The sequence below is a fragment of the Conger conger genome, chromosome 2 (assembly GCF_963514075.1).
Source record: "Conger conger chromosome 2, fConCon1.1, whole genome shotgun sequence".
NCBI classification, from domain to species: Eukaryota; Metazoa; Chordata; class Actinopteri; order Anguilliformes; family Congridae; genus Conger; species Conger conger.
In genome coordinates, this window is record NC_083761.1 from 74,556,137 (window position 1) to 74,568,953 (window position 12,817).

A 12,817-nucleotide genomic window follows, 5' to 3' on the forward strand; every position below is an offset into this window, starting at 1 on the left:
AATGCGTATATATTATCTAAACTGTTCCTTATACTCTGGTGTTTAAGGCATATGGCCCAAAAGTACTGGAATCAGTTAGGGCAGCATTAATATGTTGTAATGAAAACCCCTCCAATGCAATGGGTTTGAGACCACGGCTCCAGATTACATTATATTGTTGGCATTTTGGCAGGCCAGGGAACGCCTCGGGATCCCCCAGGAGGAGCTAGAATGCGTTGCTGGGGAGAGGGACGCCTGGAATACCCGGCTTTGCCTACTGCCCCCGCGACCCGACTCCGGATAAGCGGGTGATGATGGATGGATGGATGGATGGATTTTGGCAGACGCGCTTATCCAGAGCGACGTACAGTTGATCAGACTAAGCAGGAGACAATCCTCCCCTGGAGCAATGCAGGGTTAAGGGCCTTGCCCAAGGGCCCAACGGCTGTGTGGATCTTATTGTTGCTACACCGGGATTAGAACCACCCACCTTGTGTGTCCCATTTACCTTAACCACTACGCTACAGGCCGCCCCAGATGATCGCTGGAGAACGAGAGCATGCTGTGCTGTGAAAGGTTTTGAAAGACATTTGGCTGATGCTACTCTTTCGATTCTTGAATTGGATTCTTGAATTTCATCAGTGTACCTGTAGTTTGGCAGCTTGTGAGCAGATGGTCTTCCACAGAGCTGTGTCAATCAGCTTTATTATGGGCCGATCTAACATTCACAAAGTTATCTTCAAAACTCTGCTCTGGCTCATGTTAAACTGATGTTTGAATCACCCAAAGATTTCATACAGGCTACAACTCGGCCTGAACTATTCAGATCAGATTGGTGAAAAGTTGCACCTAGTCTTCTGGTTTAGTCTGGGTCCACTTGCTGCAGCAGACCTAAAGCTGAGGAGAGCTTTTCCCACACACACTCACTGTACTTATGAAGTAAACAAAGGATCTCAAATATAGAACCCCTTCACAGTACTGAATCTCTATGTCCAAGCATGTTGTGAAAGAACCAGATTCATCAGGTTCCCCCCAGAATCCTCTCAACCCCGACGACACCAACCAGCCAACCAGCCAACCAGCCCCACTCGCACACACAGACACCCATACGAACACAGCCCGTCCATTTCTGCTTTGACGTTATTCCTCAGTTAAGCTCAGTGGGTCAGACAGGGGGATTAGACAGGGGTCAACCAGCGGATTCTCAGTGAGAAACAAAGACAGGAGCGAGGGGCTTGGAACACTGTGTTCTTTATTTAAACCCATCACTGGTGTGCAAGGGAAGCCTGCAGACACGCTGGGCTCAGCCGAGCCGAGCCAGGCCGAGCTCACTCTTTTGGTCACACGAGGCGTCTCCATGCCTTAGTTCTCCTCATCTAGGAGAGAGAAGAGGAGAAGGTGTCAATCAGAGGATGGTGATGTCATCAGTCTTCTCCGTTTGAGGTGTCTGGACAGATGGCGCACAGTGGGTACCGGAGAGCTTTGTCTGAAATGCTTTTAAATCCTACTTCTGCCTCATTTACTGGCATGTGCAGCCAAGTGTGAATCATTGATAATGAACTACATCACACTGCTGGTAGCACACCTTACAAACCGTATCTTCTCTTTCTAGACACGAGAGAGCACCCGGGTGCAGACAAGGCATTAAAACACACACACGCAGGAAAACACCACTGCGCCCGTCCCTCATACCTTCATCCTCCTCCTCTTCCTCCTCCTCCTCTTCGTCTTCGTCCTCGTCGGAGCTGAAGGTTCCGTCAGGGAGGCTGTAGACGCGGATGACTTGCTGTGGACGCAGACAACGGAACGGAAGCGGTCAGAGACCCTCGCGGTCACAGGTGGACGCGGGCGGTTGCGGTCACAGACACGCGGTCATCAGAACGGACAGGTGCAGGTGTACGGGGCTGCGGCAGGGCCTCACCTTGTTGGGGTCCTTGAGGATGAGGTACTTGCCCTCCTCCAGCTTGCGGCAGATGTCGATGACGCAGCGCAGGATGCCCCAGGCGTTCTCCATGCTCAGGTTGATCTGGCTGGCGAACTCGTTGGGCTTGAACTGCTGTGTGCCCAGGATCACGTGACGGGAGGAGTCCTTCACGTGGTAACGGGACACGTACCTGCATGACAACGGGACGGGGGAGGCGCTTAGGGACTTCACCAATCAGAGTCCTATTGTCACATCAATATCTCACAACCCCAGTGAATTGTGTGTGTGTGTGTGTGTGTGTGTGTGTGTGTGTGTGTGCGCGTGTGTGGTGTGCATACGTGTGTGTGGTGTGCATACGTGTGTGTGCATGTGGTGTGCATATGTGTGTGTGCATATGTGGTGTGCATACGTGTGTGTGTGTTTGTGGTGTGTGTGTGCGGTGTGTGTGTGTGGCGTGTGCGTACACGTGTGCTGCTCACCCCAGTTTGAGGTACTCTGACCCAGCCAGCATGGCGCAGCAGGTCCAGCGGGCCAGTTTGTAGCTGTTATTCTTCAGCTCTGTGGCCAGAACAGCCCCTCTCTGAGAGTCCAGCTTCTGCCTCCAGTCCACTCCGTTACAGTGCTGACAACACAAACCACACACTGTCAAACCCAGCTTCTGCCCAACACAAACCACACACTGTCAAACCCAGCTTCTGCCCAACACAAACCACACACTGTCAAACCCAGCTTCTGCCCAACACAAACCACACACTGTCAAACCCAGCTTCTGCCCAACACAAACCACACACTGTCAAACCCAGCTTCTGCCCAACACAAACCACACACTGTCAAACCCAGCTTCTGCCCAACACAAACCACATACTGTCAAACCCAGCTTCTGCCCAACACAAACCACACACTGTCAAACCCAGCTTCTGCCCAACACAAACCACACACTGTCAAACCCAGCTTCTGCCCAACACAAACCACACACTGCCAAACCCAGCTTCTGCCCAAGTCCACTCTGTCAGTCCGACACTGAAGAGCCAGGAACTGAATTGACCGTGGATGAGCCGTCTCACCCTGGAGTCCCACTCGTTCAGCGTCTTGACGTTGATGAAGGACACTTCCCCGCTGGCCCCAGTCATGACCCCGTCGTGCTCACAGCGCACGATCAGGTCGATGTCCTCTCCCAGCTTCCACCGACGGTACCTGAGGGGCGGAGAACAGGAGGGACATCCTCAGTACGGTCACAAAACTTATCCTCTGGCCGTCAACCCGAAACGTATTACATTCATTACATTACGTGGCATTTAGCAGACGCTCTTATCCAGAGCGACGTACAACAAAGTGCAAATTAAACACAAGAGCAAGTGCAAAAGTGGACCTGAGAGGACAGTACTGTTCCGAGTCCTAGTGTAAACATACAGAAATTCAGAACCCTTGAAGAGTACAATTGTATCCACTCGCTAACATCCAAAAATATACCCCTCACACCTCAGATGGCCAATGCACGTATACTTAAGAGAACAAACCCATGACAATGTTCACTGATATTATCACCAGTTTTGCTTGTTTTTAAATGTAATCTTTAATCTCCCGTCTCTGAAACAGACTGACCGGGCTGCAGTACCAGGAGAGGCCAGCGGGGGCAGCACTCACCGGTAAGCCACGGATGCCACCTCACTTTTATCCATGTCCTCCTCCACAAACGGGTTGGGGTTGGGGAACTTGTACCTCTCTCCTCCCTGAGATGGAGAGAGAGAGAGAGAGAGCGAAAGAGAGAGCAAAAGCGAGAGAGAAAACAGAACGTTTATGTTAAGACCACCTACACACCCTCTCCTCCCAGCATGCACTCACAGAGCAGAACCCAATAAACCCAGCGCCCCACTTTAACACCCACTGCCATTTCTTTGGATTAACTATAATACTGACATCCTCATCTTGGCTCACATCATGCATCTCAAATTTAAATTGAATCACTACAGCACAGCCAGTCCCTAACCACTCAAGTGCTGTAGTACAAACTGATTTAGTGTACAATAGCTCTTAAACATCGCTGCATGCCTGCTAGTGTGCAACTTAATGCCGTTCTTACCACTGGGACACAGTTGGGTTCCATGTGAACACTATTACACAAGACAATGTAGTTCTTGTAAATAATGGTTAGGGCCTCCACACACGTTAACATGCTGCATGTTGCGCTTAAGAATATTTACGCACCGTGTAAATAAAAAAAACGGTTTGTTAGCGCTTATATTACAGCACTTTATTTCCGCTTGGCGCAGATGTACTGTTCTACTGGATGTTCTGTAGCCATGTTGTTATTTCTCTCGCTCCTGAGATATTTATCTAATATCTGTTGCCATGACAGCCTTGGGAACAGCTGTAGGGATGAGAGAGGTAAGCGAGTGAACGGAATGGCTGAGGGGGAGAGGGGCTGAGAGGGGCTGAGGGCGTGTAGGGGAGAGGGGCTGAGGGCATGTAGGGGAGAGGCCGCTGCAGTACCATGCGCAGGCACTGCTGGGAGAAGTTGTGGTTGATGTAGGTGGCCTCCATGGCCAGGTTGCGGGGTGAGTTGAAGGAGTTCCCCTCGTCCTGCGGCGGCTCGTTGGCCGTCTCGCTCACGGTCAGCAGGTCTGAGGAGGGTGGAGAGAAGGGAGAGGTCGCTCAGAGACAGGGTGTCAGTTACAGTCAGACACCAGCAGTGAAATCACGAGGAATCTGTACACTGGAGACACGGAGTGGGCCTAACACTGAGTGACCCATCCACACACAGTAACAGTTTTCCATTCCGGCTGACTTCACTTCCTCTCTGGCTGACATCACTTCCTCTGTAATCCTACTGAGAGCACGTGCAGAAGCTCACCGAAGTCGGAGTTGTCCCTCTTGTCGAAGAAGAGCTTGTTGCCCACTCTCTGCACGATGATGTCCCAGGAGTTGACTGAGCGTGTGCAGCACATCAGGGTGGCCAAGATGGCATCGGTGGCAAACACGTTGCCCTGGGTCTTTGCCAGCTGGGGAAGGGGCAGAGGAACAACGGCATGATGCTACAAGTGCTACAGAGGATTGCCTGGGTGTGTATGGCTCACAAGAAATGACTCAAAGTAAGCAGAGGGGCATTTTGAGAACCAATGAGTGTGTGGTAGCTGTGTAACACCCTGCATCAGCCTCAGCTGTGTCACCATAGCTGTCAGCACAGCAATACCTCCATTAAACAAACTCAAATCTCCACATCTATACTTCATGCTCAACACCCACATCTCTGAATTTGCGAACTTTGGCTATGTTGTCCTGTCCAGGCCTTGCATAGGACAGGGTTGCATAAATCATTATATTCACGTAGCAGATGCTTTCAAGCAGAGAGACGTATACAATACAGGAGTAATACCATCAGGGTCATTAGTGGCAGTGACAATGAGGTGCGTGCGTGCGTGTTTGTGTGTGTGCGTGCGTGTGTGTACCTTGCGGATGACGGGATCGTCAGTGGTGGTGACAGTGTGGAAGATCCTCTTGATGCTCTTCAGGGACTTCTCGTTTCGGGTGGTGACCCGGTCAAAGGCCTTATCATAGTACTCCAGAGCTCCACAGCACTCACTGGGACAGAGAGACCAAGAGACCATAAACACAGGAGACCCACAACCAAACTAGTCCCTACTCCTCCTGTGTTCTGTGCGTTTCTTCTGACTGGTGCGAATGACGCACCAGTCATTCTCTATGTGTGCACTGTAGAGCATAAATAAGCTTCTTCTTGTTAACAAAGGGTAGTTACCATAATTAACACAGGGTGATTTCCCTGTGCGGTCACAGAACAATGGCTGCCTAGTCAGCAGTGGGGGAGCTCGATGTTCAGCGTTTGCTCCACGTTTCCATGGTGACTCACATGTCCAGAGGGTCGGCCACCTCCATGTATCTCATCTTCATCAGCCTGGGGAAGTCCATCTCCTCCTTCACCTCCCAGTCACTGCGCACCTCCACTGAGGAGTCCCGGGGCTTCAGCTGGGCCTAACGGCACACCAGGGAGAGCGGGAGCGAGAGAGACAGAGAGAGATAGAAAAATAGACAGAGAGAGAGAGAGATATAGGGGGAGCTGCCTTAGTCAACTGGTACTGATGACACTACTGGACAACAATTCAAAATGTTAATCTGAATGAGGAAGGGAGAGTTAGGGAGAGAGCTGTCTTGGCCAACTGGCACAGACGCTAATCACACTAGCCAATAGCAAGGAGAAACGGCATGAGGCAAAGGAGAGGAAAAGAAAGAGAAATAGGTTTGAGATGGATGAGAGAGAGACGAAAGATATGGAGGGGAAAAAAAGGGAGACGGTATTCAAATGAATTCAACCGTGCTCATACCTGTGACTTCTGGTCCCATTTCTGACGAACGCCAAACTGCTTCTGGAACTTCTTCTGCAGACGCATGCGGTCCCTGACGACAGAGGGGGAGATGGTCAAACCCACAATCAACAAAGACACCGCTGAACATTCATCTTCATGATGCATGCGTATGACCGTGTGCCATTTTATGCGATATCAACTGAACTGTTGGGTTACATATTGTATGTCGCACAAGGAAAACATTTCCCGTTTTAACTTCATTAACATTATTGTTACTTGCAAATGAAAAACCAGGAACATTAAAGTGACGCTTCATTTAATTAGGTAGGTCGTAGGTAAGGTGAAAGCTCTCATTAGGCACTCTGCAGGTGAAAGAGACGCAGTCGGTGTGCTGGGCTCACCTCTCCTTCTGCTTGGCGCTCTTAGGCAGGGTCTGCAGGTTGAACTGGGTCATGTTCCTGCGGTCCTTGTCTCTGCGCAGATTCCTCTGTGGAAGGCGCAAAGAAAGACCGGCTGTTAGTACCTCCACCACCGCTCACACAAACACAACAGTTCTGGACAGATTCGCCGCTTTAAAAAAAAAAAGCATTTCACACGACAAAAACAGGTGAAATGAGGACCAGCTTTTAGTATCTCAACCACTCACACAACTTATCACTTCAGGACTGTGGTTTTAAAATAAGCATTTCACATCATCATTTTTCTGGAGCAATATGCTGCATTATCGATATGCTAATATCAGAATGTATATTTATTTATTAGCATAACCTGCATGTCTTTGGGTATGGTGGGAGGAAACCCACACAGACACGGGGAGAACATGCAAACTCCACACAGAAAGGCTGCAGTAGTGCAGTCTATATGAGAGCTGTGTGTTCAGTGGCTTTATAATGGGTAACAATAAGTGTGACAGGATACAGACTTGAGGACACCGCACACACATTAGGATCAGAGAGTGTGTGCATGGTCACTCTCTGTAGGTGTAAGAAGGAAGACCAGTCTGGCCAAGGTCTCAGACGATGTTCAGCACTGCTTTCTCCAGCGATACACATGGCATACGTCAGCTTGCGCAGTGGACCAGTCATCACAGAACCAAATTCACAGAGACGGGCATCACAGGTTCAGGAATCTTCTGTTAGACCAGGTAGGCCAACGGATAACTTGGTATATAGGTACTGGATTTGATAACGTAACCGTCTATAAACAGCGACTGGGAAATTGTAATTATTGTACCAGCTTTGACAAAGTCATTCTGAAATTCTGAATTTTGGAGTTTCCTTTGGGTGGCAACTCCGCTTTTTGGCCTTAAAAATCAAACTATAAAAGACAAAATGTAGGCTATTTCCCTGTGTACCTGGGCAAACCTCATGCGGTTCCTCTGGTAGGCGGTCTTCTGAGTCTTGGTAGTGTCGACCAGCTGGAAGCTCGTCTCATCCTCTTCGTGGAAGTAGGCATACTGATTGCCCCCGCCAAATTGAGAGGAGTATTTATCTGCAATGCACAGAGGCATTCTGGGATTACCACTGCAGAGTGGGTCAGGCAATTAGCTAGACAAAACATATTTTGCAGATTTTTGGATTCTGGCATTACACACTCATTAAATGGACAGATGGCTCTTTGCTCAGGGAATTTCCTCACTTGAATGGAATACAAAAAGACACCAAATTATACATGTATCTTGATAGTTCAGCTGGTCTGTAGTAGCAAACAAAACACCAGTCAAACAAAGAGGCGGAGGAACTGTTTTGAGGGGGCTGCACGTCATGGGGATGTGGGCTGAGACTCACTTGTGTATCTCTTGTCTTGGTAAGTGGCTCCAGTCCAGTCAGCCACCTGCAAGTGTAAGGAGAAAGTGAATTCACCAAGCTTGTTGTAGTTAATCTAATCAGACAGCAACATATTTCAACACAAATCACAATGAATAACATCCCTTCATGATCAAAAACAAACACTTGCTTATTGGTTTGACAGTGTACATGACCGTTCCGTGGCACTTCCCATGGGGGAGATGGTACGCGTGCTCTGACAGTGGTAGGACTAAGTGAGTGTGTTCACAGGTGCGTTGCGAGAGTACTCACTTTGCCCAAACGGTCACCCTTGCTGAAGGGCTGGTAGGGCATGTCTTTGAACTTCTCTGGCACGGCACAGGGACCCCAACCACTGGGGTTGTCCTGGATCACGGGGGCGTGGAATTTGGCCATGATCTTACCTGGGGGAAATGAGAGACAGTGGTGTCATTAAACTGCACTACCCCTTCTAGAGAAGACCAGTTCTCTCTGAAAGCTTCCCACTTCAACCACTCTATAAAACACACATTAATTTAAATCAGTAAAATTAAATTACTCAAGCTAGGCCTGTATTAAAAATTTCCAACAAAACCCAGTTATGGGTCAGGCTTTGTTATATTTGCCATTGGTGGTCTAGGAAAGAAGACCAGTCTTGCCAAGGTCTCAGACGATGTTCAGCACTGCTTTCTTCAGCGGTATGCATGGCATACGTCAGCTTGCGCAGTGGACCAGTCATCACAGAACCAAATTGGGGACAAAGATGGGCATCACTAATTTAGAAGCCTGAGCAAATAAATGGTTGAAATGCAGTGCTTTAACAGAGCAGTCAACTAGGCATAGTTGGCTACTCGATCTGATAATGGAAAGAGTCTAAATAACGACGGTAGATCATACATACATGCTGAACGATCTTAAAATGGAAGAATAAAAGAGATTAGGGGTTTGCTGTGAGTGGCAGCGCCCCTTCCTGTTCTTTGGATATTTCGCTACAACACTAGTGCTGACTAGCCAGCTAGCTAGCTAGCTAGCTAGCCAATGAACACAACAGGACGCTTCAAGGGAATAGTTTTCCTGGTAGTATGTATAGTTGTACACCGCTGGCTTAACCGTATACATTTTAAAGTAATAATTATAACCATCACATGTATTACAAAGACATTTGCGACACAATCCGAGGAGCTAAAGCTGGCAAAAAATGAACGCGACGTTACCAGGAGTGCACCGGCAAGCTAACTTTCTGCTGCAACTACACCAGCGAAATTCCCGACGTCTTCATTTCTAGATTAATAAATAAAGCATGGACTATTTGTCACACGAAATCTCAGTCGAGTCAGAATTGGGGTTCATATTAACTATGAACTAAAAAGTATCCAGTACCCGGTACGGTAGCTAGTAGTGGTTGGCTACATAGCTAACAAGGTAGCTGACAACTGTACATAAAACATGATAAACCTCCAAAAACACGTAAATAATGGCAGATGATGATCATAACCCATTTAATACATGTATATAAGGGTTTAATACCTCGATCGTATCTTGGATTTTGATGGATGTTTGCAAGTTCAACAGTCCTTCAATCCAGAAATATTTAGCGCAACATTTTGCAGAACGCCGGCGGAAAAAGAACTGTAAAGTGTCGTAAAGCTTGACGTACTTCCTGTCGTGGCTGTAAGTAAAAAGCGGCGAATATTTCAAAGTTTTAGTTTCAATTTTAAAAGGTACTGCATGCTATATGAAGAACGGGGGATCTCATATTTTCATGTAATTATGAGTTTATCCATGCTTATGTATAATTACTACAATAACATGTATAGCTCTTTCGTGCGAAATTCCTTTATGACAGCGAAATTTAGTTATTTGTAGCAGCAAACTAACGGTAGGGAGGACAACCGGAAAATGTATTTCCGGAAATCAACTGAATATTATGATTAATATCTCAGTTTAACCTTAAATTAACGTGTTGTGGACAATAATTCTGCTTAGGTGGAATTTATGTGACAAAATGATTGTTTTTGTGGCTTTTAAGCGCTCATTTTACCAGCATTCCATCAATGTAGTAACAGGGTATTAACTTGCATGAAACCACATTCACCACAGGAGCAGTTTGCAGATAGTCTAAGTCCACATTCTCATAACCTGAACATTAAGTTACGTTAGAACATATGTCACTTAGGAACTGTGTTAAGATTGCTGTCGCTAGTATCTCACAATTCCTTTGAATTGACAGTAACACGTGAATAATACATGTCCTTTACGTAGGCTATGCGCTTTGGATTGAGTCAAGAGGGATTGCAAAGTGGACATTTAAGAACTGTGTTTGTGGTAAGTGCCCACCACTGATTTATTCTTAGTTCGAGTAGAGATTGACAAGGACACCATGAGTGGGCGTGTTCAGGTCAGCTCAGAGATATTCTCTCTTTGACACATTGCGACTACATCAGGATTTTTATTATTATTTTCTGCTGGATAAATGTTTTTTTAACGTTAAAAACTGAGAATGACTTTAAACACTGCAGGATATTCCTGATTAGGAGTGGAATGATTAACTGCTTCTGTGGTCATTCCAGAGCGTGTTGTTAAGTATTTTGATGCTCCCACTTTTGAGGACTGTGGCATTGCGAGCATTTTCCATGGCGTCTGAGTCGTACACATCTGGGACACACTCCGCAGCCTTTGTTACCTGCCCCAACGAGCAGGTGGCCAAAGACCTGGCCAGGTAAGCAAAAAACGCATCACTGTGGATTTTCCCTGGGAGTTGAAATGAAAGAGGTTAATTAACACGGCACTGTGTCCAAATCTGTACATTCACACTTTAGGTCTATATGACAACATAATAACATCTGGCAAAAATGTATACCAATCACAAATGATCTGGTGGTTTTGCATGAATACAGTCTTTTGCTTGTTGAATGAGGTCAACATTGTGACTCTTTCTTTCACAGAGGAATGGTTGAGAAGAAACTGGCTGCTTGTGTCAACGTTATACCGAAGATCGTATCAATGTAGGTGTTCATGACGTGAGCAGACTGTGTGTATACTGCGGACTGAACAGGATGTTTGGAGAATAAAACGTCACTGTGCTGTGTTTCAGTTACGAGTGGCAGGGGAAGATTGAGGAAGATAATGAGGTGCTGCTGGTGAGTGTTATCGATGTGCTACTCTAATGCAGACTCATGAGCCAGTGTTATATTCTGTAATAGTACTACTGACCCTGTAAACCAGGGGTCGGCAACCCTGGTCCTGGAGAGCCGCAGGGTGTGCTGGCTTTCGTCTCCACCTTAAAATAAGCAACCGATTCAGACCCAAGAAACCAGGTGAGGTGAGTTAACTGTGCAATCAACGGCTTTCATTGATCAATTAATGCTAAGTAACAACGAAAGCCAGCACACCCTGCGGCTCTCCAGGACCAGGGTTGCCGACCCCTGCTGTAAACCAATGCCTTCTATGGCGAAATGTTTTCTATCATAGTGAAATTTAGTTCATGCTCTCTGTGTGACTACAAGATTATCCTGGATTTACATGTATGCATAACTTTTAAACCCCATTTTAGATGATTAAAACCAGAAGTTCAAAGGTTTCCGCTCTGGCAGAGTATGTGAGGTGAGCCCTTACGTTCTGTGGTCACTGTTGTAAATGTTATCTTCATTCACTTGTGTGATCAGCCAAGTAACAAACCATGGAGTTCAAGCCCTAATGCTAATGCTAACCGTAACGGTTCAGAAAATCAACACTCTGGTTCATGAACAAACCATTGCCTTACGAAAATGGGATTTACTGTAATATATTAGAATAAAGTGTATTATTAATATCAACAATATGTGAACAAATAGAAGTTGTTGCATTCAAATATTGCAATATATTTGTTACATAATTGTTGTGAAATGTATTAATCTTGATATTTTGCAAAAATACATTCAAATACATTGCAACAATATATTTCAGTACATTCTTTTTCCATAAGGGATACCTTGCTGTAGCCTATTTAAACTTCAAAAGTGTTCATTAATGGAATCATAAAGATTACATTTTGATCTTTCTTACACTAATAATATATTCTGTACACACCTTGGTTTGCTGAGTGTACTGGTCAGTGTATACCGCTGTTGTTTGCAGGTCAAACCATCCTTATGAAGTGGTTGAGGTCATCAGTCTGCCCATAGACCAGGGGAACCCACCTTACCTGAAGTGGCTGGGTGAGGTTGTGCCTGAGTGAGCGCAATCCTACGCCCCCCACTGGCCCTTGTGTGGATGTGCACTGCTTACTCTCTATTCAAATTTTGAAAATGCATTGGAGGGGGGAGGCGTGGGGGGCGGGGTCTCGGGGTGGGGTTTGTGAGAAATAAAGACGAGTGAACTGTGAATGCCTGACATGATGATACAAACTTTCTTCTTTTTTTATTATTAAAACATGCACGTATTTGGCTGATATGTTTTCTGGCAGTAATTTGTTCTTGAGATGCACAATAATATCAAACTGATGATTACCTTCTGTAACAGAGGAACATGCATGTGCCCAGAGGGCTGACGTTTTTCATGCGTCTCTCATACCAGGTCCGTAAATAGAAAATACGCACAAATTCACTAATTGCGCTAATCAAGAACTCTTTCGTATTATAATTCTTCATCTTTACCAGCCAAATCCACAAGCAAAGCTATAGAGACTTGAGTAATGCTAGGCTTTCTACTATGAATCCACATGCCACAATCGGGCACTAGGGGGAGAGATTTCCCCAGTTTTTCTTTTATTGCTTAATGGCAACCCATTTCCTAACCTCCACCCCAGATGTTCTGACTGAAGCGTCTGGAAA

General features: G+C 46.4%; 2 protein-coding genes across 6 annotated transcripts; one reads left to right on the forward strand and one right to left on the reverse strand.

The window, feature by feature from the left end:
• Nucleotides 1–1,214: 1,214 nt before the first annotated feature.
• On the reverse strand, nucleotides 1,215–9,690 carry eif3d (eukaryotic translation initiation factor 3, subunit D). Of its 2 annotated transcripts, none has more exons than XM_061232064.1 (16): nucleotides 9,534–9,690; nucleotides 8,301–8,431; nucleotides 8,010–8,055; nucleotides 7,577–7,713; nucleotides 6,624–6,709; nucleotides 6,241–6,313; nucleotides 5,769–5,884; nucleotides 5,350–5,482; nucleotides 4,755–4,902; nucleotides 4,394–4,524; nucleotides 3,548–3,633; nucleotides 2,968–3,097; nucleotides 2,383–2,525; nucleotides 1,901–2,093; nucleotides 1,672–1,765; nucleotides 1,215–1,355 (listed from the first exon to the last, which is right to left on the reverse strand). In XM_061232064.1, the coding sequence occupies exons 2-16, from the start codon at nucleotides 8,421–8,423 to the stop codon at nucleotides 1,342–1,344; spliced, it is 1,653 nt and encodes a 550-aa protein (XP_061088048.1). In that variant the 5' UTR covers nucleotides 8,424–8,431; nucleotides 9,534–9,690; the 3' UTR covers nucleotides 1,215–1,341. The 2 variants fall into 2 exon arrangements, with proteins under 2 accessions (XP_061088048.1, XP_061088047.1); XM_061232063.1 differs by having other exon boundaries at nucleotides 5,769–5,890.
• Nucleotides 9,616–12,435, forward strand: LOC133122216 (protein CutA homolog). Of its 4 annotated transcripts, XM_061232066.1 has the most exons (8): nucleotides 9,670–9,770; nucleotides 10,269–10,331; nucleotides 10,577–10,725; nucleotides 10,952–11,011; nucleotides 11,101–11,146; nucleotides 11,560–11,609; nucleotides 12,123–12,233; nucleotides 12,329–12,435. In XM_061232066.1, exons 1-7 carry the CDS (start codon nucleotides 9,735–9,737, stop codon nucleotides 12,220–12,222), a joined length of 504 nt encoding a protein of 167 aa, XP_061088050.1. In that variant the 5' UTR covers nucleotides 9,670–9,734; the 3' UTR covers nucleotides 12,223–12,233; nucleotides 12,329–12,435. The 4 variants fall into 4 exon arrangements, with proteins under 4 accessions (XP_061088051.1, XP_061088050.1, XP_061088049.1 ...); XM_061232067.1 differs by having other exon boundaries at nucleotides 9,616–9,677; nucleotides 12,123–12,370; XM_061232065.1 differs by having other exon boundaries at nucleotides 12,123–12,370.
• The last annotated feature ends 382 nt before the right edge of the window (nucleotides 12,436–12,817 follow it).

Bases quoted from the DNA above. Each gene is read 5' to 3' on its own strand.
- eif3d (XM_061232063.1), bottom strand. From the start codon at position 8,423: ATGGCCAAATTCCACGCCCCCGTGATCCAGGACAACCCCAGTGGTTGG. The intron at 4,525-4,754 runs GTGAGCTTCTGC...CACCCTCCTCAG, and splicing joins GAGGGACAACTCCGACTTCG to ACCTGCTGACCGTGAGCGAG. The intron at 2,094-2,382 runs GTGAGCAGCACA...GTTGTCATGCAG, and splicing joins TCAGAGTACCTCAAACTGGG to GTACGTGTCCCGTTACCACG.
- LOC133122216 (XM_061232066.1), top strand. From the start codon at position 9,735: ATGCTATATGAAGAACGGGGGATCTCATATTTTCAT. The intron at 10,726-10,951 runs GTAAGCAAAAAA...TTTCTTTCACAG, and splicing joins GTGGCCAAAGACCTGGCCAG to AGGAATGGTTGAGAAGAAAC. The intron at 11,012-11,100 runs GTAGGTGTTCAT...GCTGTGTTTCAG, and splicing joins ATACCGAAGATCGTATCAAT to TTACGAGTGGCAGGGGAAGA.